We start from the raw sequence: 20769 nt of genomic DNA, 5'->3' as shown, positions 1-20769 counted from the left end.
TTTTTGAAAATGCATACAGAGGAGATAAAAAATTGACGAACATGAAAGTGCAAAATAATTGAATCTTAAAGTAAATATAAAGCAATTAGGCTTCAATAGATAATATCGAAAATATTTATTCTTTCATACACTCCTCCGTAACTTGACTCGGCTGCCCGGTATCATTCTCATTTTTCTTCTTTTTACTTCCGGAAACAATGTCATCTATTCTCAATAACAGGATAGCAGTCTCAATCGCCGTTTTATACGTTTGTAATTTTACAGACAATGGTTCCCATATACCGCGTTCCTTCATGTCGACCAATTTTCCCGTTTCTCCATCAATGCCCCAAGTAGTTCCTTCTGTTGCGTGTTTAGCGCGCAACGCCGTTAGAGTCCTGATAGTATTTGCGCCACAATTCTGCGCTAGCGTCCTGGGAATGATCTCCAAGGCCTGTGCGATCGCCTTGTATGGCCATTGTTCTACACCTGCAAGTCCTGCCGCCTTTTCTGTTAAAAGTCGGGATACTGCCATCTCCACTGCTCCACCACCTATGGGAGGAAAAAAAGAAAAAGGAACAAATCATAAAAGGTGTAATAAATTATTTTGACCAAAAAAAAAGTATTGTATAATATAGACATATACATATATGTATATAGAATAAAAGTAAGCAAGTGTCCAACTTTACATAATTAAATATTTCAAGTCCTTACATATCAAGTATATTATATAATAACTAATCTTACGCACCTGGTACGAGTTTTGGATCGACAAGGAGATTTCTGGCGACATGCAACGCATCTTGCAAATTTCTCTCAGTCTCATTCAAGATATCTTTACTAGCACCTCTCAGAATGATTGTACAAGCTTTAGGATCCTTGCATTCTGTGATAAAACAGAAATAATCGTCACAGAGTTTCTTGATTTCAAAAAGACCAGCACCCGTCCCAACATCCTCTTCCTTGAGTTCTTCAGTGCGATTGACAACGGTAGCACCACAAGCGCGAGCAATTCTGTTAATGTCACTTTTTCGTAGCCTGCGTATCGCGGATATGCCAGCTTTCACGAGGTAATGCTGAGCAAGATCTGATATGCCTTTCTCTGTGATCACGACATCCGGTTTTACCGAAATAACATCCTCGCATACCTTCTTCACATACTCCTCCTCTAGTTCCAAAATCTTTGTGAAATCAACATCCTTCATTATCTCTATATTCGTCTGAGATTCGCCCTTCTTATATTCCAATGGACAATCCAGCAGTACTATTCTCGGATCTTTGATGTAACGTCTCATTTTTGGATGTGTCACATCCTTATTGATCATCACACCTTTGAGAACAGTACTGTCCTCTATCGTACCACCAGGTATCTTCTCTACCTTGACATAACGTTTAATGTCGATCTCTCTTCTGCCATTCTCCTCAAGCATCACAGTATGAACAGCGTCCAAAGCGATTTGACAGGCCAATTCAGACCAACGTCTGATAAATTTAGTACCTGTACAGGACTTTATCACTTGGATCAATTTACTTTTGTCACTGCAATCTAAATCGATGCTGACTTGTTCATTAAGAATCGTGACCATATCTTCCAAAGCCTGACGATACGCTCTTATGATAACAGTAGGATGCATGTTCTGTTCCAAGAATGGTTCGGCGGTAGCCAAGATCTCGCCTGATAAGACAATCACCGAAGTGGTACCATCCCCTACCTCTTCGTCTTGAGTCCTAGCAATTTCTATCATGGACTTTCCAGCAGGATGCTGTACAGTGATCTCGCGCAAAATCGCATTACCATCATTTGTCATTACGATGCCACCCATTGGATCCATCAGCATCTTCAACATAGCTTGAGGACCCAAACATGTTCTAATGACGTCAGCAATTGCCTATATATATACAAAAAAAAACAAGAAAAATTTATTACATTGATCCAATATGTTTGAAAGTCATGTCAATTTAATTATATTATAATCTCTTAAGTAAGATTGGAGCTGCATTAGGGATATAAAGTTCTGAAAATCTTTTTAGAATTTTTTAATACTGCATTTTCTCATGATAATAAAAATAAGAAAATGTAATGCTAAAAAATTGATCAAAAATTCTTAGAGTTCTATGGGAAGAAAATAAACATTTTTATCTCTTATAGTTTTTTTTGTAAAATTGATAATATTTGAGAAAAAAATTATAGAAAATCAATATTCGGTCATTTTTAGTAATTAATATTTTGTTAACTATTGCAAAAATTACAAAATGGTATAAGACTTTTTTGTTCCCCTTGACCCATTCTACACTCCCAATGCGGCTCCGATCTTACTTAACAGACACTCTATAGATTGCAGACGCTCTATAGATTGCTAGAGAAAATATTTTTTTTATCAAATTAACTTACATAGTTTAAGAGTTATCATATTTAAGTTGATACGCGATATGAAAATCAATGCGAATAGACAATACTCAAACTGATTTAGAATCTTTGTGACTCTTCAGAAAGTCACGTGTGGGCGCGAAAATTGCGAAGAATACCTTATAAGGAATGTGACACATACACACACACAAACACAGATTATTAGACATATATGATCTCACCTTGCCCGCCTGGATATTCTCTTTCTGTACTTTTCTACCGGTGTCGCGTTTTGTGTTCTGGCCTGCAATAATTAAAATGTTCGACATGGTTAGATTGGTTAGAAAAGCGACAAAAACATGTGAATTGCTAAACTACTTTTAAACAAACGACAGATGAAAGATCGACTTGAACTTACTGAGAACTACAATTGGTGCCGAACTTGGTCCAAACATTGTATTTTTCCTTGTTGTTTCTTTCTTTGTCACTACACCAATCGGTGTATAATATAAACTTTTCCTGAAAACGAGGAACGCTTCTTCGTTTTTAGTTGGCCCTGGTTCTCTTAACAAGATTCACTTGGCCAGTCATAGGCACAGTTGAAGCCGGCAACGCTTTTGAAAAATGATACAATACTCGAGGCGAGACAAAATACGTCTCGCCTCTTACTAGATGTAACACACGACGATGGCGAGGAACACTAACGACGGTTAATTCTTACAGATTACGGCATACTGTTACGGCCAATATAAACGCTCCCTTATTCGTGTCCTCTCTCAGATTCCTCTCTCTGCTAACATCAATAGATGCATCCAGAAGCATGATCGCTTACTGAGTGCTCAGTGAGCTTTTGTAGCTGTTTGGTCTATATTTTCAGTTCTAACGGAATATACCAATCAGATGCAAGAGCTTACTGAGCGCTCAGTGAGCAATTGTGCTTCTGGAGGCACCTATTATTGTCGAGAGTATAATAGGTTTTGAATTATAAAAGTCACAACACAAATTTTTGCATAAAACGCATAATGCATAAACGAATCAACTAATCAGAATCTTTCCTTTCCTCCCATTCAATGAAAAAGAATTTCGATTGGTTTAATGTTGGCGAACAAGGATGTAATAATGCACACCGTGTCATGTGTCATCTCTTGTTGAAAGGCATCCAAAGTTAGTGAAGAATACCGCCTAGTTCACACTTTTAGATGCGATTCGATTTTCCGTTATATCACACCTGAACACACGAACTTTAGGCGGTATGATTCGATAATTTTATTAAAGCCTCAACATTTTGGTATTAGAATTTTCATTTCAAAATGATCTCAGGAATCTACCCTTAAGCGTTGTTACGGTCTTTATCGAACACTATATATATATATATCAATATAAAATAATATCCATGTATTGTTGTATATTTCAGCAATAATTATCCCATACGAATATTAGATATACAAATGATGTTTATCTTGGATCTTGTAAAAATAATAAAAATAATTGTGATATAAAGATTATAGTCTTTGATTAAACCGCAATGCGGTTTGAATTAAACAAATATATATATATATACATCAAATATATCACATGTTTCATTTCTCCTACATTCTCGATATAAATTACATATTCAGTTATGAAAGTATTATTATACTCGTGGTCTTTTCGTTTCTGTCAATGTAGAAATATCTACTTGGTCCACTCCCTCCTCTTGAGGTCCAGTACGTTTCCTCGCTTTCGGGGATGATTGTTTCAAACACTCCATATCGTTAAATACTACTTGTGCTCCGCCACCACTTGTTGGCAATATATCACCCTGTTTGATAGAAAAAAGAAAGTAAAAACTTGTATATTCATTAAGATTAATATTTTTTATACATACAAAAAATATGTATATTTTTTTTACATATATAAAATACAATTACAAAACCTTATATAATTTTGTTTCAAGTTCTCCATCCGTATCATGCTCTTGTGCGACAAGACAATATCTAGATGCGCCATCCATAATCTCTTTTGGTGAAGTAAGTTGCGTTACGCTTCGTCTTCTTTGCATCAATGGTTGCAATATAGTTCCAACTGGTACAAGAGGTTGAGGTCTATGATCGACCCATCTGTCCGCACTTTGCGATCGTCTATATCTCGGGTTCGAAACGGGTATTCCATCCTACATATAATAAAATTGTTTTTTTTTCTTCAACTTTTATATACAAAAATTTTCAAGTTAATAAAGACATTTAAGAGGAAAAAGTAATTGCGCATAAGTAACCTTTCGTGATACTCTGGTATCTCTAACTGGACTGATTATTCTCGTTGTCGATTCTGGAGCTTGGTCTTTTGCTATTACAGAATTAATATCATTGATGTCGACTACAATTTGATGTACTCGTCGTAACTGTTCATCTTTCTTCTTCACTTGATTCTAAAAATAATAAGAATACATTCAATTTTTAATATTAAAAAATGTCAAAGGTTGAAAATATCATATATATATATAAAATCAGAGCAACTATTCTTTATAAATATGTAACATTTGTTAAATTTAACCTGAAGATGTTCACGCTGTTGACGCAGTCTCATTTCGAATTCTCTGTTTAACTTATCCGTCTCGACTTGCATTTTTGTATTATATCTCTGCTTTACTCTTTGCTTATCTATCAAACGTTGATTTAATGCCAAGTCCCGATCTTTCAGCTATATGCATATACACGCACACATAAAAATATACATACATATATACACACACGATTATATTATATATTATTTAAATTAATGCAGCATGCAAGCAAACACACGAATGCGCGCGCAGTATTAATGAGTATTGAGCCCACCTCTTGTTCCAAAATTTGAATCCTTTCATTAGCACTGTTTAATTTACGCAAAAGATCATCTATTTGCTTTTCTGATTTGCAGACATGTCCTTCGAATGCAGATATCTTTCTTTTTTGCTGTATATTTGCAGCTTTCAACGAAGCTGCTTCAATTTTTAAATTTACATTTTCTTGCTCTATACCCATTAATGTCCGTCTAAAATCATCTTCTATAAATGAAACGCATTATTATTGTTATAGTCATTATTATCATTGTCATTATTATTATTACGGCATATTATTTTACAAATAGCAAAATAATTTTGCTAAAACTGAATATATCTCACGTTTCTTTTGTAAATCCGCGCGAAGTATATTGCGCTTGTTGATACGCTGTTCCAAGTATTGTATTAAAGATTGTATCATTTGATCATTGTCCGAAGTAATGGTTTCCAATTGAGGAAATGATCCTCCCAAACTAAAGTAATATTTAAACATTCGGTTATATTATGTGGCAATTTATGAAGAAAATAAGCAAAAAAAGAGGGGAAAAGAATTTGAATTACAACTGTTCAATAAACTATTGCAATACCTGTATACTAAACCTAGATCAATGTTCAAATCAGCTGCTTCTGGTCGGCCTTCTCTCTCCAATTTGCTTCTTGCTTCCTTGAATATCTAAAAAGAATAAAATTTGTATTGACACACATGTGTAAGTGTCATGTATTCTAAAATTAAAAAATATTATATAAGCTAAAATTGTTACCTTATTCGCTTGCCTTCTGCCAGGAGTGAAACCGAGATCCAATTTTACAGTAGTAGGCCTTGTGATATGCACTTCTTGAGTCATTTCCGCGAATTTCATTACTTGCTACATATTAAACATTGAAAAAATTAATGTTTGTATTGCTTTTCAGATATATATTTAATACATCTCATTACCACACGTACAATAGTTTCGTCATAATCATCCGCTCTTGGATTTACACAGACTATCATTCTGACCTGTCCTTCCCCATCAAAATAATTTTTGAATAAATGTGTAAGCTTAGAATCTCGATAAGGAACTATTTTATTTGTACCCTGATTCTGATTCTCTCTCAAAATTTCCAAACATGATCGCAGAGTCATTAGAGAGTTATTAATGTTTCCTATAAAATTGAATACTTGTTGTTCAAAAGCTTTCATAAATTTCATAAATGCAGCAAATGAAATGTCCTACCTGCTTCTCGTAAACGTTGACCGGTATTTTTAGTGCGATTTGTTCGCTCGCTACCCGCTAAATCCACTAAAGATAATTGACTTACGCACACGACTTGTTTAGCCTGCATTACCTGTTCGCCTTCACTATCCAAAGGTGCCTAAAATAAGCAGGAAAATAATTATGTACAGTTAAATAATAAGCGATTAAAATGCAAGTGATTGTTATTTTAAGATATTTCTGAAGTCTGAAGCTTTAGACACAATGTGAGAGAATAGTGAAATATTACGATTTGAATCTATCAAAAATGTATATTCAGAAATGTGTCTAATTGCTGATAGGTTGAAATTGTGTTATTTCTATCATTACTATTTCCTCACATTAGGTTTAGATTTTGAAAGTAACGATCGTAAAGAGTTGTGTGATTGCTTTCTGTGCCAAAGATTCGGGTTTAACCACCCAGAACATACATATCAAATTTTATCATTGTCTTTCGGAAGGCAATGGCAAACCACCAAAAGTATCTTTGCCTCTTCTGATGTGATCGTTTAAATCTAACATAAATTGTAATGTCCATTTCTAATATTGATTAACTTTAATCTTGTTTTAATTTTAAACTTTTCTAATTTTTAGTAAAAAAATTTTTTTACTAAAAAAAGATAAAAACCAAGGTTAAAATTAATCTACATTGATATCTTATATATCAGAGGATATATGGAGAAAAAAATCACTAAGTCTCTGACAAGATTGAAGAGAAAAAGAAGGAGAGTTGTTCAAAAAGATATTGTACCTGTACGAGTCTGATAGTGAAAACACTGTGTGATCTACTTGATTCTGCATTCAATGCTGTGTACTCAACGTGTCTTTTCCATTGTCCACGTTGAAATAGCTCAAAAGCTTCTTCTGCACTTTTTACTTCAATTTCCGTAACGGCGTGTACATACATATTTTTGTTGCCATCTTCCCTTACTATTTTACTCTGCAATGTCCTACATTAAATAATAAAATAAATACATAATTTTCTACGCACATAATAGAACTGCAAACATTTTCTCTTATAATACATGTATACATATATAAATATGTAATATATATACACATACACTTACTTAGTTCTGGCATAATCTTCATCTAACAAGTCATATACACTGTTGTTGTATATTTCAACATATGTGACAAATACAGCGTATGCATTATCTGCCTCGACTGATACACTTTGAGATTCATTACGTTTGTGAGCTACTGGTTTACTATCTCCATCGCTATCTACCTTATGGCTATATTGAATATTATTTCATATGACATAGCATTTAATATTACCTGCATATGTAATCTAATTACATAGAGACTTGTCTATCTCTATAAGAGTTCTATCAAATAAAAACTTACTTTTTGTCGAATCTTGCTCTTTGCAATAAACCTGCCTGAAACTGTCTTTCCAGCATAGCATCAGTCTGACTTTGTATATCAAAACCATTTAATTTATCTGGTTTAAAGACAAACTTTTTCGTTTGATAATTGGCAATAGTATTAAAAATAACATCCAAACATCGTGGCATGATACCAGCATCTTGTGATTCTCCAGTCATCGTATATGTTTTTCCACTACCTGTTACACCATATGTAAATAAGAGACCATTTCTTCCGTTAATAAGATTTTCAACCAGAGGAAGAGCAACAGTCTCAAATATCTCTCTTTGTGTCACATCAGACTTAAATACATGAGTGAATGTCGTTTTTATCTCTTTATTAGTACGAAAGTTAGCTGCTGATCCTGGAGGCATAATCACTACAGTCTTGTCAGATTCAACTGTCATACATGATACATCCGTTGAAGATTGCATTGGACGTAAACGACAATAAACCTGCACGGGATCTTTAGACATCATATTCGATCCCTTTGGTCGACTGATTGGCTTACGAGCTGGAGTTTTCGAACGTCTGAAACATTTGTATGAAGGATACGTTTACTTTCAATTTACCGTGTGCCCAATTTCTTCACTTCTAGATAAGTTACGGATAACATTATCCAAGAAATATCTCCATTGTATTATGTGAAATATCTGTTGGATAAAGTTATCTAGAGGTGAAGAAATTGGGCACTAATCTCTTAAAATTCGCAAGCGTATATTTAAACATTTAAGAGTCAACACTTATTGAGCTTGTGAACACAGAATTATATTAATTTTACAATACTTACGCGGGCTTCATTATATAAGTCAGTTTAATTTTTAATGTCTGTTAGAAGAAAATCGTAATTTTAATGATTCCTCACTAATAAATCGTGTCAATTTATGACACTTGTGTAAAAGTTCGTTACGATCCTTCGAGCACTTTCGAATTGAATAGACGCTATTACTATGAAGAGTTGCCAAGTTGAGAGATTTTCCCCTAAATTTGGGGAATTTCGTCAATAATAAAACGGTTGCAAATCGCTCACCGATTGGTTCTTATTTATAGATCGATGAGAATTTTACCACCGTATTGGCTGCGATACTGGCACTGGTCTAGTTTTCACCGAGGGTTTAATCCAGATCAGAAATGTAAGAACCAACCAACTACAGTCGAGCATTCACCTGCCGTTCAACTGTAACAGGGGAATACTCTACTGTAGTTGGTTGGTTTTTACATTCTGATCCGATTTAAACTCTCTGCGCTCCACTTAAAGGCTTAAACACAATAGATACAGGCAACAGAGAATAATGAGCCGTCCAATCAGAGGGGACATAATATCGAAGTTACACATCAGAACTCTGATTGGACAGTTCGTTATTTCCTGTTGCCTGTGCCTATTGTGTTTAAGCCTTACTCACACAACGCTCGTGGAATCATTTCATCTTAGTTGTTTATCAAATGTTAAACAAGGATAAACAATGCTCTCGAGCGTTGCGAGCGTTAAGTGGAACACAGCCTCGATGGAAATTAGGCCATATACGCTTACGCACACACAACTGAACACACATAACCTAAGAATAGAGATGTTATTCTTTGACATTATGCTTTGATAATAAAGCGGGGAGCACAAACTCTTGCATAATGCATAACATATGAAGCATAAGAAATGAACCAATCAAAGTCCTCTATTTCTTTTCTTTTCATAAAATAAAAGATTTTGATTGGTTGATTTTCTTATGTCTCATATTTTATGCGTTATCTAAGACTCCGTGCTCCCCGCTTAATAGGAAGACGTAATTCACATAAATTATCATTAAAACTGCATGAAGAATAAAGCGTTCTTTATGTAAAATTGATATGGGGATCGATTCTGTATCTTGAAACAAGGTTAAAATTACAAAAGTGAATTTACTAGAATACTGATTATTTCATTGGTCAAGACCTAGTAAATTTACTCACTTTTGTAATTTTCACTTTATTTCAAGATACAGAATTAATCCCATGACCTACCAAGCAAACTGCGAGAACGGTGTCGTCGACACGAAAGCGACATTTCGATCGAACTAATTTAAATGACCACTTTTGAACACACTTTTTGACGGCCTTACATATGAGGATACAAGTTCGGTCTCTTTAGTCTCTATTCTCCATGGATTACAAGCGCTTAAAGCGTGTGAGCGTCCAAATTAACCGCAGCCCTTGTTTAGTGTTTTCTTCAACCATACTCGAGTCTCGAGTTGTTGAGGTCATTCTCTTGCAAAGAGGATCTCATCTGAGTTAATTATTACTGTCAAAATTCAAAATTGATCCATGTATTCCATTTATGCCGCTTATGACTTGTGTAGAGAGTTAACTTGTGCGATTTAACTTGTCTTCTCGAGGAAAATTTTACTCGAGATTAACATTTGTACTGCGATAATTTTGAAGTGACACGTCGAAACCAAAATGAGTACTTGTCAAATAATATCATGTAGAAATAATTATCGAACAAAAGAATCTAGAGTTATACATTTTCATCGCTTCCCAAGAAGAAATGCGTTATTATTACAATGGGAGAAAGCTTGTGGGAGAAAAAATATCAATATTAAAAATGGTATATATGAAATCAATACATCTTTGTTTATGTACATCATAGCAGAAAAAGCAACTTTGTTTTTTGTATTCTTTAATATGATTCGTCTTGCTCTTAAGTTCCTCACTGGATTTAAATGTATAAACCAGCCATATTTAAGAATTTTATAACAATTGCAAAGTTACTTTTTCTGCTGAATGCAGCCATAGGTTCATACAATAAAAATAACACATTCTATACATGTAGGACGTGTCTGTTCCATCCATTTTGATTCAGCAGCATATAAAGTGTATGATTTACATAATCAACCAAAAAAAAGAAGATTAAGATCTGATGCAGTACCCACGCTGAATTTAGGATCATCAAATGGCGAAGGTATGCAAGTAAAAGCTTCTTTGGTAATTAAAATAGTGTATTATATTATATATTTTTTAATGGTTTCTCCATTGTATTATATAATATATTAATAATTTGTTCATTATCTTGCTGAATCTACAGTAATACCAGATACTGCAATAAATACAATACTGCCTAAAGAAAAATTGGAAGTGATGAATACAACACTGTTTGAAGAGCAGATGGAAGCTTCGACTTCAAGACACTTATTAAATTTGAGTAAGCAAATTATGATAATCATACTAATCTATGGTAATCATACTAATTTCTATAAAAGTAGTTATGTTCAGCACAGAAAACTGATCAGTGAGCGCTCAATGATTCTTTAATAATGATTGGTTTTTTGCCATTAGTTCGTTGGCTCTTTTTTAAAGATGATATTCATAATTTGTTCTTATTTTAAGACTATTTTAAATAATATCTTAGGACTTCTTTTACCAACTCTGATTAACATTAATTGATAACTCAATCATCACGATTACTAGTGTGAGAACTGAATAGTTTGTCTTAGAAGAGAAGACATTCTGATACAATAAACTGCCGTAACATTTTTATGAGTTGAGCATCAATTAATTTAACCAGAAGTTAATGAAAGAGGCTTAAGATGCTAATGCAGCTCTCTGATTGGCTTATAATATCTTAAAACTGTACTTAAGATAGTCTTAAATATAGGAATCTATTACGAATACTGGCACAAAGGTATAGGAGCCAATTGTATTGAAGACACTTCTGCGCTTTTCTTTGAAACCTTTATACACTAATATAGTATAGGTAACAACAATAGGTTCACTCAAAACTGAGGCCTGTTGCACACAGGATATGTTAACGCGTTACACGCAGCAAGAAACGATGTGATAGCTAATTAGAGTCTGACCTAGAAAAGTCTAATTGATCTTTAAGGATGAACAGTCAAACTTTGATAATTCGCCTTTGTCTAACTCATGTAATAGCATAGAAAAGAATTACAAAATTATGGATATTATCTTATGAGGTTTGGTACATGATAATCTATAGATTTTCGGCACTGACAGTGAATATCGGAATACAGGCCAAGTGAGTCTGGTAGGATCTGGCATAAGTGCAGAATGATAATATTACCAATCATTTTAATTGTACTGAGAATAAAAATATGATATCCAGATAGCATGCATGTTCTAAATAGAGACGTCTTAAAAGAGACTATCTTACAGGTTTTTTACAATAAGTTATTATCTAAATTTAGTCTTAAGTCATAAGAAATTGATCAATTACCCATACACACCGTAATCGTAAGACCGTAAGTTAATCAATCAGAGCTGAAAGTTTTTGAAAATTCTTGATTATGCACTCATTGGAGTGAGTAGAAACTATAATAGTATATTGGAACATGTTGGGGCACACGACGCGAACAAATCTTATGAATTGTTTCATTGAGTGTTCGTAACACTCAAACGCTTATGAGCATTATTTTATCCCTATTGTTTATTAAATGTTAAGGATATACACAAGCAAGCATGTACATGAGTTACGAACTCATATGCGTCTCATCACCCCATATTACATTGTCCTATTTAAAAAAACCCTATTTAAAAAAACCGATAGAAAACGATAATAAACAATACAATCTGCCAAAAATCTTATCGTTTCCTATTATAATCCATTATTTTACTTTTTATTCTGAAAGAAATGTTATCGTTTCTTATCATTTTCTGATGAACGAGGATTCAATCCTTGGAATTCGGTAGAAATTTTGTAATAACTTATTATTCTTTGACATTTTAGAAAAATCGTGAATTATCATTATGGAATTTTTTAATGAAAACTTTATCGTAATTAATTCAGCTAAAGGAATGTGGAAGTTTGTTATCGAGTTATCGTACAAGTTTAAAAAATCTATAATTCATCATGAAAATCCATAATCATGCATCATCGGTAGATGATTCAAAATATCTTATCGTAAAATTATATAAAATTTTCATAATTATAATAAAATCGCAACGACGAAAGTAAATGCTTCCCATCATATTATTACGGTTGAAAATTTATTGTTATTTACCGTACATGAAAAAAAATGATAAAGACTTAATTGTAGAGTTATATAATATTCTTTTGTTTATTTACAATTTATAACTACGATTAAAAACGATTAATCATTTGCTATTGTTTTCAATCGGTATTTTAACAGGATAAAATAGTTAAGCAAATATGTCTCCATATGTTAATAGTGTTATTAGAGATTACGTTAATTTTATTCGTTATATCCAACTTTTTATAACTTTACGCTATTAATTCGTAGATACACCAGAATCTTCTATGTCTGGAGAATTATCGGAAAACTTCCTGGACAAATCCAACAATCCGCCGGTGGAAATTGACAAAAAAGGATTCGTCGAATTTAGATTACAGAACAATATTTTAAAGAAGCAGCATGTTAACGACAACAACAGAAAGGAGTATGAAATCAGAGAAAGCGAGATGGAAAGGGGACGACAAAACGAAGAAGAGAAAGACACAACTAGCGAGCATTATTTTTATGAAGAGGATCAGGATGCAGACAGCGAGAGTGAACAAAAAATGAATACTAAAGACAGATTCAAACTTGAACCGGGAAAGAAAATTCATAAATGCAATCAGTGCGGTCGTACATTTCTCCTGCATCAAATGCTCATGTTACACATTCAGCATTTCCATCGCAATCGCCGATATGAGTACGATAACTACAAGAAACACTTTTTCAGCAAATCGAATTTGGTGAAGCATAAAATACCCATACATTTAGACAAGATGCTATTTTCGTGTTCAGTGTGTCAGATTAAATTCAGGCTGATGGAGCAGCTACAGAATCACATGAAAATACACATGAACGAGATGCAATATGCCTGTCAGCATTGTAGTCGCAGATTTTTCACTGTTGAAGAATGCAGGAAACACGACGATTCAGAGCATAAGAAAGTGAAATCATTCCAATGCGACATCTGTGGTAATTGCTTTGTAGCCAAACAGGGCTTGCAACAGCACATAGCACAGAAACATGAAGAACTGTTCACGTGCAAGTACTGTAAAGAGACCTTCCACACAAAGACATTGCTAAATCAGCATTTGGTCACTCACATTGATGATCGACTACATACGTGTAAAATTTGTCCGAAGATGTTTCTCCGATTGCATCATTTAACCGAACATATAAAAGCTAATCACAGTGGATTGAAGAAGACAGAGAACTACAGTGATGCGCAATCTGAGACCCAACAATTAACTGTCTCCAGCCCTCCAGCTCATAGCCCAAAATACAAAATTATATTTTCTATCTCGTATAAAATACCAATATAATAATATAAGTTTAAGGAAGTTTTCTAATGTGAATATTCATTTTTAAAAGTGATTTTTAGGAATTAAATTTATAAAAATAAGTAAACTTACTGAGCTAAGGTTTTATTTATATTTGAAGTAACACCTTAAATTTTTGCAAAGCTTTCTATTGTAAATTGTACAAGATATAGATGCACAAGTCATGTAAAAAAATCGTTCCCATCGAGCCTATGGCGATCGGGAAGATTCCGATTGCCTACAAATCGATTGTTTTGTAGGTAAAAAGAGCCTTCTTGCGATGATCACGCCCAATGGGAATTTTTCGTGACATGACCTCTGCATCTATCTATATCTTGTACAATTTAAAATAAAAACTTTGCAATTTAAGATGTTATTCCAAGTATGAATAATATGAACACAAAATATTAGCTCTGTAAGTTTTATTCATTTTTATAATTGAAATTTAACTTGATTTTGAAAAATTATCTTTGAAAGTAGATATTTACATTCAATTCCTTTAAGGGGATGCTGGATCGACGGCCTTGATCAAGGTTGATAAAGTAAAGACTTTTTTAAATTCCAAATTTGATAATAGTGATATCTTTTATTCATATTTCTTATATTTATTATATTTATATAATTGTGTCTCACTCAAACGCATTCATCTATCCTTAGCATTGTTCGTTTTGTCTCTCGGGAGCTGCTAGATATATGCTACTGTTAGACACAATTATTACTTTATTTACTATTCCAAGGCTGTGTTCCAAATTTATTGCAGCACTAAAAATGTTACAGTTTACGTGCACTATAGATTTTCAGTACTGGCAGTCAATTTTGGCACGCATCTCGAATCTTCGCTCAGCATTCGTATACACATCATTTACAGATGCAAATCTATCTTTTGAAGCTTACAACATATACTCAATATTGTTTGTGCATGTAATACACTTGCTGCACTGTCGTTTGATCCATACGAGCTAAAAACTTTTGTATTAAGGAAACATCTATGTCAGGTGACAGTTCTCTCTCTACGAGTTAGAAATATAAGTTTTTAACTTTTTTTTCGATTTTAATATAAAACTTATTGCAGTACTACTAAATTTTGCGTCTACTTTAACTCTGTAAAAGGATTTGTGATTCCGTTCAGTCAAATTCGGAGATTTATATTAATCTGCAAAGTCTCGACATTTCAACAAATTCGACCATTCCAACATCTCCTTAACAGTTTTATTTAAGATACTTTTCTTAAATCTCTTTAAGAAATTGTATTATAAAACCGTGTGTGCATGCGTGCATGTGTGTGCGCACTTTATATTTTATAAATAAATGATAATTGATGATTGATTTTATAAATAAATTTAAAATGTTCGAAAATGTTTTTTTTTGGGCCTCCTATGGAACCTTAGTTAATCACAAAAAGATGTTTGGGACTAATGTAAGATAATAAAAATAGTTTCGTATTTTAGAAATGCAGAGAAAGTAGATTTTTTTTTTTATGTTATATGTGTTTCCCTTTGTAAGTTGAATTTTGGTATTCAATGTTAGAACTTATTATAAATTGGATATATTGTGAAGTTACTTCGCCAATCATATATAATCTGTGACATTGACTTTTGTCGACTGCTGTGAATTAGTAAATTCATCCTTTCAATATTTTGTGAATATTTATCTATTATTTCAATATGTTAATAAGTGTTATTACTACAGCAATATGCGGCGCAATTCGTTGGCATAGTGATTATGGATGTAAATTCTGTACATAATGTATGCAACAGATCTTTGATTGCACTAGTTTAATTCAATTCAGTTCTAGTGCAATCCTCGTATAGGAACGGAAATAAATCTCAAGATTCCGTTTTCCGAAATTCCGACTGTCATGGGACAGCACTTTGTGCCTTTTCATACTGTCGCTCGGTGCTCATTTTCGGCGTCAAAATAAGTTACATAATAGAAATTGACGAATATTAAAGCTTAAGCACAATAGGCACAGGCAACAGTGAATAACGAGCCATCCAATCAGAGCTCCGGTATGTAAGTTGATATTATATCCCAGAGCTCTGATTGGACAGCTTGTTATTCTATTTTCTGTACTTATTACCTGTGCCTATTGTGTTTAAGCCTTTAAGCGCCAATTTTGATCACGTGATCTATTTTAACGCTGAAAATGAGCGTTGACCATCAGCATGAAAAGGCATCTTAATGACAAATTCGATTAGAAGAACTGCACACTGGTACATATTAAAGCCGTTGTACACTGATTTAATTTGAATATAAAAATGAAATGCAAATATTTCGAATTATGAATTACGTATTTTACCTAATAGTACAATAAAATGTATTGAGTATTTCACGATTTAATCGATTTCTATGTTTATTTATAAACATATCTTTACATTATTTTGTGTACAACGGCTTTAATGTGCACCGCGGTATGCACTGAGTACGTCCAATCAAATTCGGTATAACTTTGACGTTTGCGTAATCAATATTTGAGCGATCTTTTCCTCATTTTTCCTGTTCATATGACAGATGTTAAAATAACCAGAGATTTATGGATTTATCAGATTTATCTCTCAAACGAGACGAGACAGATCGAACTCTATAGAAACGCATGCGCGATACACGTTAAATGTTATGGTTCTAAACAATCGCAACATGACAAGTGACATTCTTATCGCGTACTAATTAAAAATATTGTTTCCGAGTGAAGAGATTAATTTTTAAAGGACAAGATTAAAGAATATTTAATACTATTTCTCTGATTATACAATGTATATATATATATATGATTTTGTCAAAGATATAATTTTAATATTCACAAGTTGTCAGATAATCGTGAGATACGAATGAAGATAGCAAATATAGCTACAAAAGCACTTTGCAAAAATGTCTGAGCTTTGAAATCATTCATGTAGATGTAAATGATTGTTACGTTAACATTTGCCAATCAGTATTGATTATTGAATATGACGTGGTAAGTTTAATTCTCAAAATGTGTAATATTAATTTATGATACTTTCTAATGTTTTGAATTGCGAATTTTCATAAGATATCTATATTGTATATATGAGCAGGAATCCTTTAAAGAAGAACTACTTGACTCAGAGACCGACTTCTGCATCGCCACTTTTGTCTTATGCAGAAGATAAAGAATTGGACGTTGTTGTTCAAAAGCTCATCTAGTACGTACATTTGATAGAATTATTATATGTTTATAATAATCATATTTTGCGCAGTGCAAATTTTCTTCTTTTGTTTTAATTTATAAATATACATATTTTTATTAAGTGCTGATTTTATGAACTAGATTTTGCATTTGTCATTTATACTTAAAAAAATATTTAAAAATGTATTACAATATATCTATTCTCTTTTTAAGTGTGGAAAGTGCAATAAGAAAATTGACCAAAGAAATGAAGAAATATATAGGAGCTCTTACAAATTTAGACAGGGCTGATCAACGATTAAGTACAAATCTGATCAATTGTGGACTGGCACAGAATAACGATGAATGTAGAAGAATAGTGGAAGAATATTATTCTGTCGCTACTCAAGTAAGTTAATATTTCGTAGATGTGACATTAACGTTCTCCCTCAAGATATTGGCTGTATTTAGCAGAATGTCTATTTTGTAATAGTTGAAAGTTTTCTTCATTGATAGGATTATTCCTATAGTTTTTACTACCTAGAATTTTTAGGAGATTTTTATCCTTAAAAATCAGGGATTTTCATCGAATTTTATTAAGACATAGAAAAATTTTTGAAATTTTAAATTATACTTTTAAATTTAAATTCTATCTTTTTCTGGAAACATTTCTTTGATTGTTTTTCTCTTAATATTTCAAATTTTGATAATCGATTAATAATGAGAATAATTTACACGTACATGTATCCACACACATTCTTATGTGTGTTTCGTAAGTTATTTAAAAAATTAGAGTAAGTGTAAAACACTATACTTAGTATAAAAATATTTTATACTATTTGACATTATATCGTAGTGAATCTTCCTCATATTATCCTGTAAGTTTCGTGGTTTCAATTTTAGAAAATGGTAGAGTTTCGTGGAATTCCTCTTATAATATTAATAATTTTTAATATGTAATTCGAATTTACAGTCTAAGTTATTTCAAAGTTGCATTAAAAACTTCTAATCTTACTTGGAAAAATCTATGAATTTTTGAGGAATTTCTTCTACAAGATTTCAGTAAATGTCTACTTAAGATAAAGTTAAATCGATGTGAAAAAAACTTTCATCAAGTTGTAAGAAATAAATTCTACTGAAGGCATAATGTTATAATTCACGCTGCATTTCGTTATTAGGTAGGAAAGAACGTTCAAGAAGTCAGCAGCTTATGCCATAAGACGTTTATAGAACCCCTGAAAAAGTTCAGAAATGAATTTATTACCATCGCTACAGCGATAGCAAAGCGTGAGGATCTAGTAACCACGTGGAAATACGTGTACAATCGTGTAAAAAAATTACAAGAGAAGAAAGACAAAACTGCGAATCACATCGCGAAGCTAGAGAGAGAACGACGAGCAGAGGAGGCGGCCGCTAAAGAATTGAAGACTATACACGCTCAATTACTCACGGAATTACCAACGTTTCTTGGAAAAAGATTGGAGTACATCAATCCGAGTATTCATGCTGTGATTATGATACAATTAAATTATTACGGACATGCAACGCAATTGTATACGCAATTGATGCCTATTAAGTATTCTTCTGAATCCACATCAAGCACAATAGTACCTGAGGAGGAACATCAGCGAATTATAAATACTGAATTAAATAGATTGCGAGCGCTAACTATAGTAAAGGATCACTGAACAAGTACAACACATTCCTCTAAAAATTTCTGAAACAATGTGTAATATATATATATATTTTTTATACAATTATTTTTAAATAAGACTATGTATTTGTTTTTAGCATGGAATAATCAGCGAACAAATAAAAATGTTTATTTTTATGGAATGATTAAATAGCCAAGTAAATATACTAAATATATTTATTGCTTGGCAGTATATACATCGTGAGATCTTTTGCAAAAATGTGCCGCTTTAAGATGGAACCATTCCTTGTTTTCTTTTTATTTCTGCACCCATTCGCCGATTATGATTGCCATGTGTAGCCTTGTTTACATTTTTTCTCCTGTTGACCGAACCGTTTTTGTCTTGCTTGTCACCTTTGGATTTACCTTAAAGAAAAAAATTGTAATCTATAATCTGAACTATTTGAGATACTTCTCAATAGTACGCTATTGGATCGTCAAATATATAATATATATAATTTATCAATTTGATATATTTAACAAGCAAGCAAATCAAACCAGAGAAAAATGAGATTGTAAATATTTGCTAAGAATCTAATTAAATATAATAATTACTATATATATATACAATTAATTACTGTACAATTAATATTATATTTCAGAAATGCTATTCTGAAATGTAATAAATCAATATTTTATTGAACATATGTACATATAAATGATATATTTCTATAAGTTAAAACAACAATTTTATATATTTGCCGAATGAAAATAAAATGGTTCATTTTGTATCTGTCATTACGTGTTTTTTAATAACTTAATGAAACTACAAATGATTTTTAAAAAATTTTTTCAAATAAATTTGTAATTTACCGTTTACATTGTATGCATTCTTGCCTTCTCTTGATTGTTTTCGCTGTTCGGCTTTAGCACGTAATTCCGCTGGATCTTGTACAAAATGATTACTATTTTGTACAGGTTTTTCATCTTCTATCTCTGTATCATCCTCGGAGCTAGCATTATTTTTATCGAATGTCTGAAATACCTATATAAAACAAATGTGTTGTAGAAAAAATCATCATTACATACATTACAAAGATAAAGAACTAACTCTTGGAGTAGTGAAAAACTTTGCATCTATTTCTGCAGAATCGTCCTGTGCACTACCACGAATGTCATGACTGTCATATGTGTCATCATATTCATCATCGTATTCATCGGTAACAATGCTGTATTTTTCATAGATATTCCTCGCTTCCCTAATTGCAGATTTGTCGTTTAACATTTCATTTGCGTTTCTGTACTTATCTTTCCTAGGAAAAAGATGTGTTTAATTTTAACAAAATCAATGTCAATATGCAAATTTTATATCACTACAATAACTTACTTTTTCCTTACGCCTGATACGTCTGTAAATTTCTCTGTCGAGACTTCAAATTTATCGTTGTAGGAAACATTTAACTCTTGAAAATCGTTGACCAGATTTGCAGTAGCCAGATCCATAGCAATTGATGTTTCCTAAAAGCATATATAATACAGATTAATTCTCGCTATTTTAACTTATTATAGCAAAGAGATTATTTTATTACTTACGATTGAATCAGGTGGTATATATGGTATTGTCCTATCTAATTCTTTCAAATTATCTGGTAACTTGTCTTCCAGAACTGCATTTACCACAGATTCAATATTATACTTATACTGCTCTAAACATAGCTGAAAGTTTTAGTTTGTACAAATTTATAAAAAACGCTACTCAATATTTTCTATTTAAATTTAGTAATTGGTGCTTTACTTCTCATCCATTCTAATTACAAATAAATTAAATAAACTAAATATATAACAAGTCTTACCTGTATAAAACCTTCACCACAATCGCACAAAATTTCTTTTACCTCCGAAATAAGAAACATTAAGTTATCAGGATATTTTGAACCAGAATCTATCTTATCGTTCATGCAATTCACATCATTGGAATGTTCTTTTCGTTGATTGCTTTGAATACCGCTAGATCCAGC

At 32.5% G+C, this 20769-nt stretch overlaps 5 protein-coding genes across 7 annotated transcripts in view; 2 read left to right on the top strand and 3 right to left on the bottom strand.

The window, feature by feature from the left end:
- Positions 1–72: 72 nt before the first annotated feature.
- Positions 73–3121, bottom strand: LOC108751664 (T-complex protein 1 subunit gamma-like). The gene is made up of 4 exons (XM_018491962.1): positions 2745–3121; positions 2569–2630; positions 731–1868; positions 73–531 (listed from the first exon to the last, which is right to left on the bottom strand). The coding sequence occupies exons 1-4, from the start codon at positions 2779–2781 to the stop codon at positions 116–118; spliced, it is 1653 nt and encodes a 550-aa protein (XP_018347464.1). The 5' UTR covers positions 2782–3121; the 3' UTR covers positions 73–115.
- A 797-nt stretch (positions 3122–3918) lies between these two features.
- Positions 3919–8647, bottom strand: LOC108751658 (kinesin-like protein KIF23). Its single transcript, XM_018491951.1, has 14 exons — positions 8523–8647; positions 7712–8263; positions 7432–7599; positions 7113–7311; positions 6344–6482; positions 6073–6272; positions 5888–5992; positions 5714–5799; positions 5469–5599; positions 5143–5351; positions 4859–5005; positions 4581–4733; positions 4242–4478; positions 3919–4127 (listed from the first exon to the last, which is right to left on the bottom strand). The coding sequence occupies exons 1-14, from the start codon at positions 8531–8533 to the stop codon at positions 3960–3962; spliced, it is 2505 nt and encodes an 834-aa protein (XP_018347453.1). The 5' UTR covers positions 8534–8647; the 3' UTR covers positions 3919–3959.
- A 1300-nt stretch (positions 8648–9947) lies between these two features.
- LOC108751687 (zinc finger protein 121-like) lies at positions 9948–13994 on the top strand. Its single transcript, XM_018491992.1, has 4 exons — positions 9948–10310; positions 10536–10664; positions 10788–10904; positions 12961–13994. Exons 1-4 carry the CDS (start codon positions 10163–10165, stop codon positions 13992–13994), a joined length of 1428 nt encoding a protein of 475 aa, XP_018347494.1. The 5' UTR covers positions 9948–10162.
- A 2781-nt stretch (positions 13995–16775) lies between these two features.
- Positions 16776–18871, top strand: LOC108751788 (bridging integrator 3-like). The gene is made up of 4 exons (XM_018492198.1): positions 16776–16947; positions 17048–17155; positions 17353–17527; positions 18297–18871. Exons 1-4 carry the CDS (start codon positions 16940–16942, stop codon positions 18804–18806), a joined length of 801 nt encoding a protein of 266 aa, XP_018347700.1. The 5' UTR covers positions 16776–16939; the 3' UTR covers positions 18807–18871.
- A 15-nt stretch (positions 18872–18886) lies between these two features.
- Positions 18887–20769, bottom strand: part of LOC108751787 (activating signal cointegrator 1 complex subunit 2) — a 5488-nt gene continuing 3605 nt past the window's right edge. For 2 of the 3 annotated variants that reach the window (XM_018492194.1, XM_018492195.1), the window contains exons 9-14: positions 20605–20769; positions 20345–20467; positions 20139–20269; positions 19863–20064; positions 19625–19796; positions 18887–19177 (exon numbers count right to left, since the gene is read on the bottom strand). In XM_018492194.1, coding sequence (XP_018347696.1) covers positions 19041–19177; positions 19625–19796; positions 19863–20064; positions 20139–20269; positions 20345–20467; positions 20605–20769 — 930 coding nt within the window. In that variant the 3' untranslated portion in view covers positions 18887–19040. The remainder of the gene's footprint in view (positions 19178–19624; positions 19797–19862; positions 20065–20138; positions 20270–20344; positions 20468–20604) is intronic. The other variant, XM_018492197.1, reaches the window with a different exon arrangement.

The sequence above is a fragment of the Trachymyrmex septentrionalis genome, unplaced genomic scaffold (genome assembly GCF_001594115.1).
Source record: "Trachymyrmex septentrionalis isolate Tsep2-gDNA-1 unplaced genomic scaffold, Tsep1.0 scaffold51, whole genome shotgun sequence".
Lineage (NCBI taxonomy): Eukaryota > Metazoa > Arthropoda > Insecta > Hymenoptera > Formicidae > Trachymyrmex > Trachymyrmex septentrionalis.
Note: the sequence above shows the minus strand (reverse complement) of the source record. Positions and strands in the feature narration are given on the sequence as shown.

Bases quoted from the DNA above. Each gene is read 5' to 3' on its own strand.
- LOC108751687 (XM_018491992.1), top strand. From the start codon at position 10,163: ATGAGTACTTGTCAAATAATATCATGTAGAAATAATTATCGAACAAAA. The intron at 10,311-10,535 runs GTATATATGAAA...CTATACATGTAG, and splicing joins AAATATCAATATTAAAAATG to GACGTGTCTGTTCCATCCAT. The intron at 10,905-12,960 runs GTAAGCAAATTA...ATTAATTCGTAG, and splicing joins AAGACACTTATTAAATTTGA to ATACACCAGAATCTTCTATG.
- LOC108751788 (XM_018492198.1), top strand. The intron at 17,156-17,352 runs GTACGTACATTT...TCTCTTTTTAAG, and splicing joins GTTGTTCAAAAGCTCATCTA to TGTGGAAAGTGCAATAAGAA. The intron at 17,528-18,296 runs GTAAGTTAATAT...TTTCGTTATTAG, and splicing joins ATTATTCTGTCGCTACTCAA to GTAGGAAAGAACGTTCAAGA.
- LOC108751658 (XM_018491951.1), bottom strand. The intron at 6,483-7,112 runs GTACAATATCTT...TGCTTATTTTAG, and splicing joins TCACTATCAGACTCGTACAG to GCACCTTTGGATAGTGAAGG. The intron at 5,600-5,713 runs GTATTGCAATAG...ATATTACTTTAG, and splicing joins GATCTAGGTTTAGTATACAG to TTTGGGAGGATCATTTCCTC.
- LOC108751664 (XM_018491962.1), bottom strand. From the start codon at position 2,781: ATGTTTGGACCAAGTTCGGCACCAATTGTAGTTCTCA. The intron at 1,869-2,568 runs GTGAGATCATAT...GTATATATATAG, and splicing joins AGAATATCCAGGCGGGCAAG to GCAATTGCTGACGTCATTAG. The intron at 532-730 runs GTGCGTAAGATT...TTCCTCCCATAG, and splicing joins CGATCCAAAACTCGTACCAG to GTGGTGGAGCAGTGGAGATG.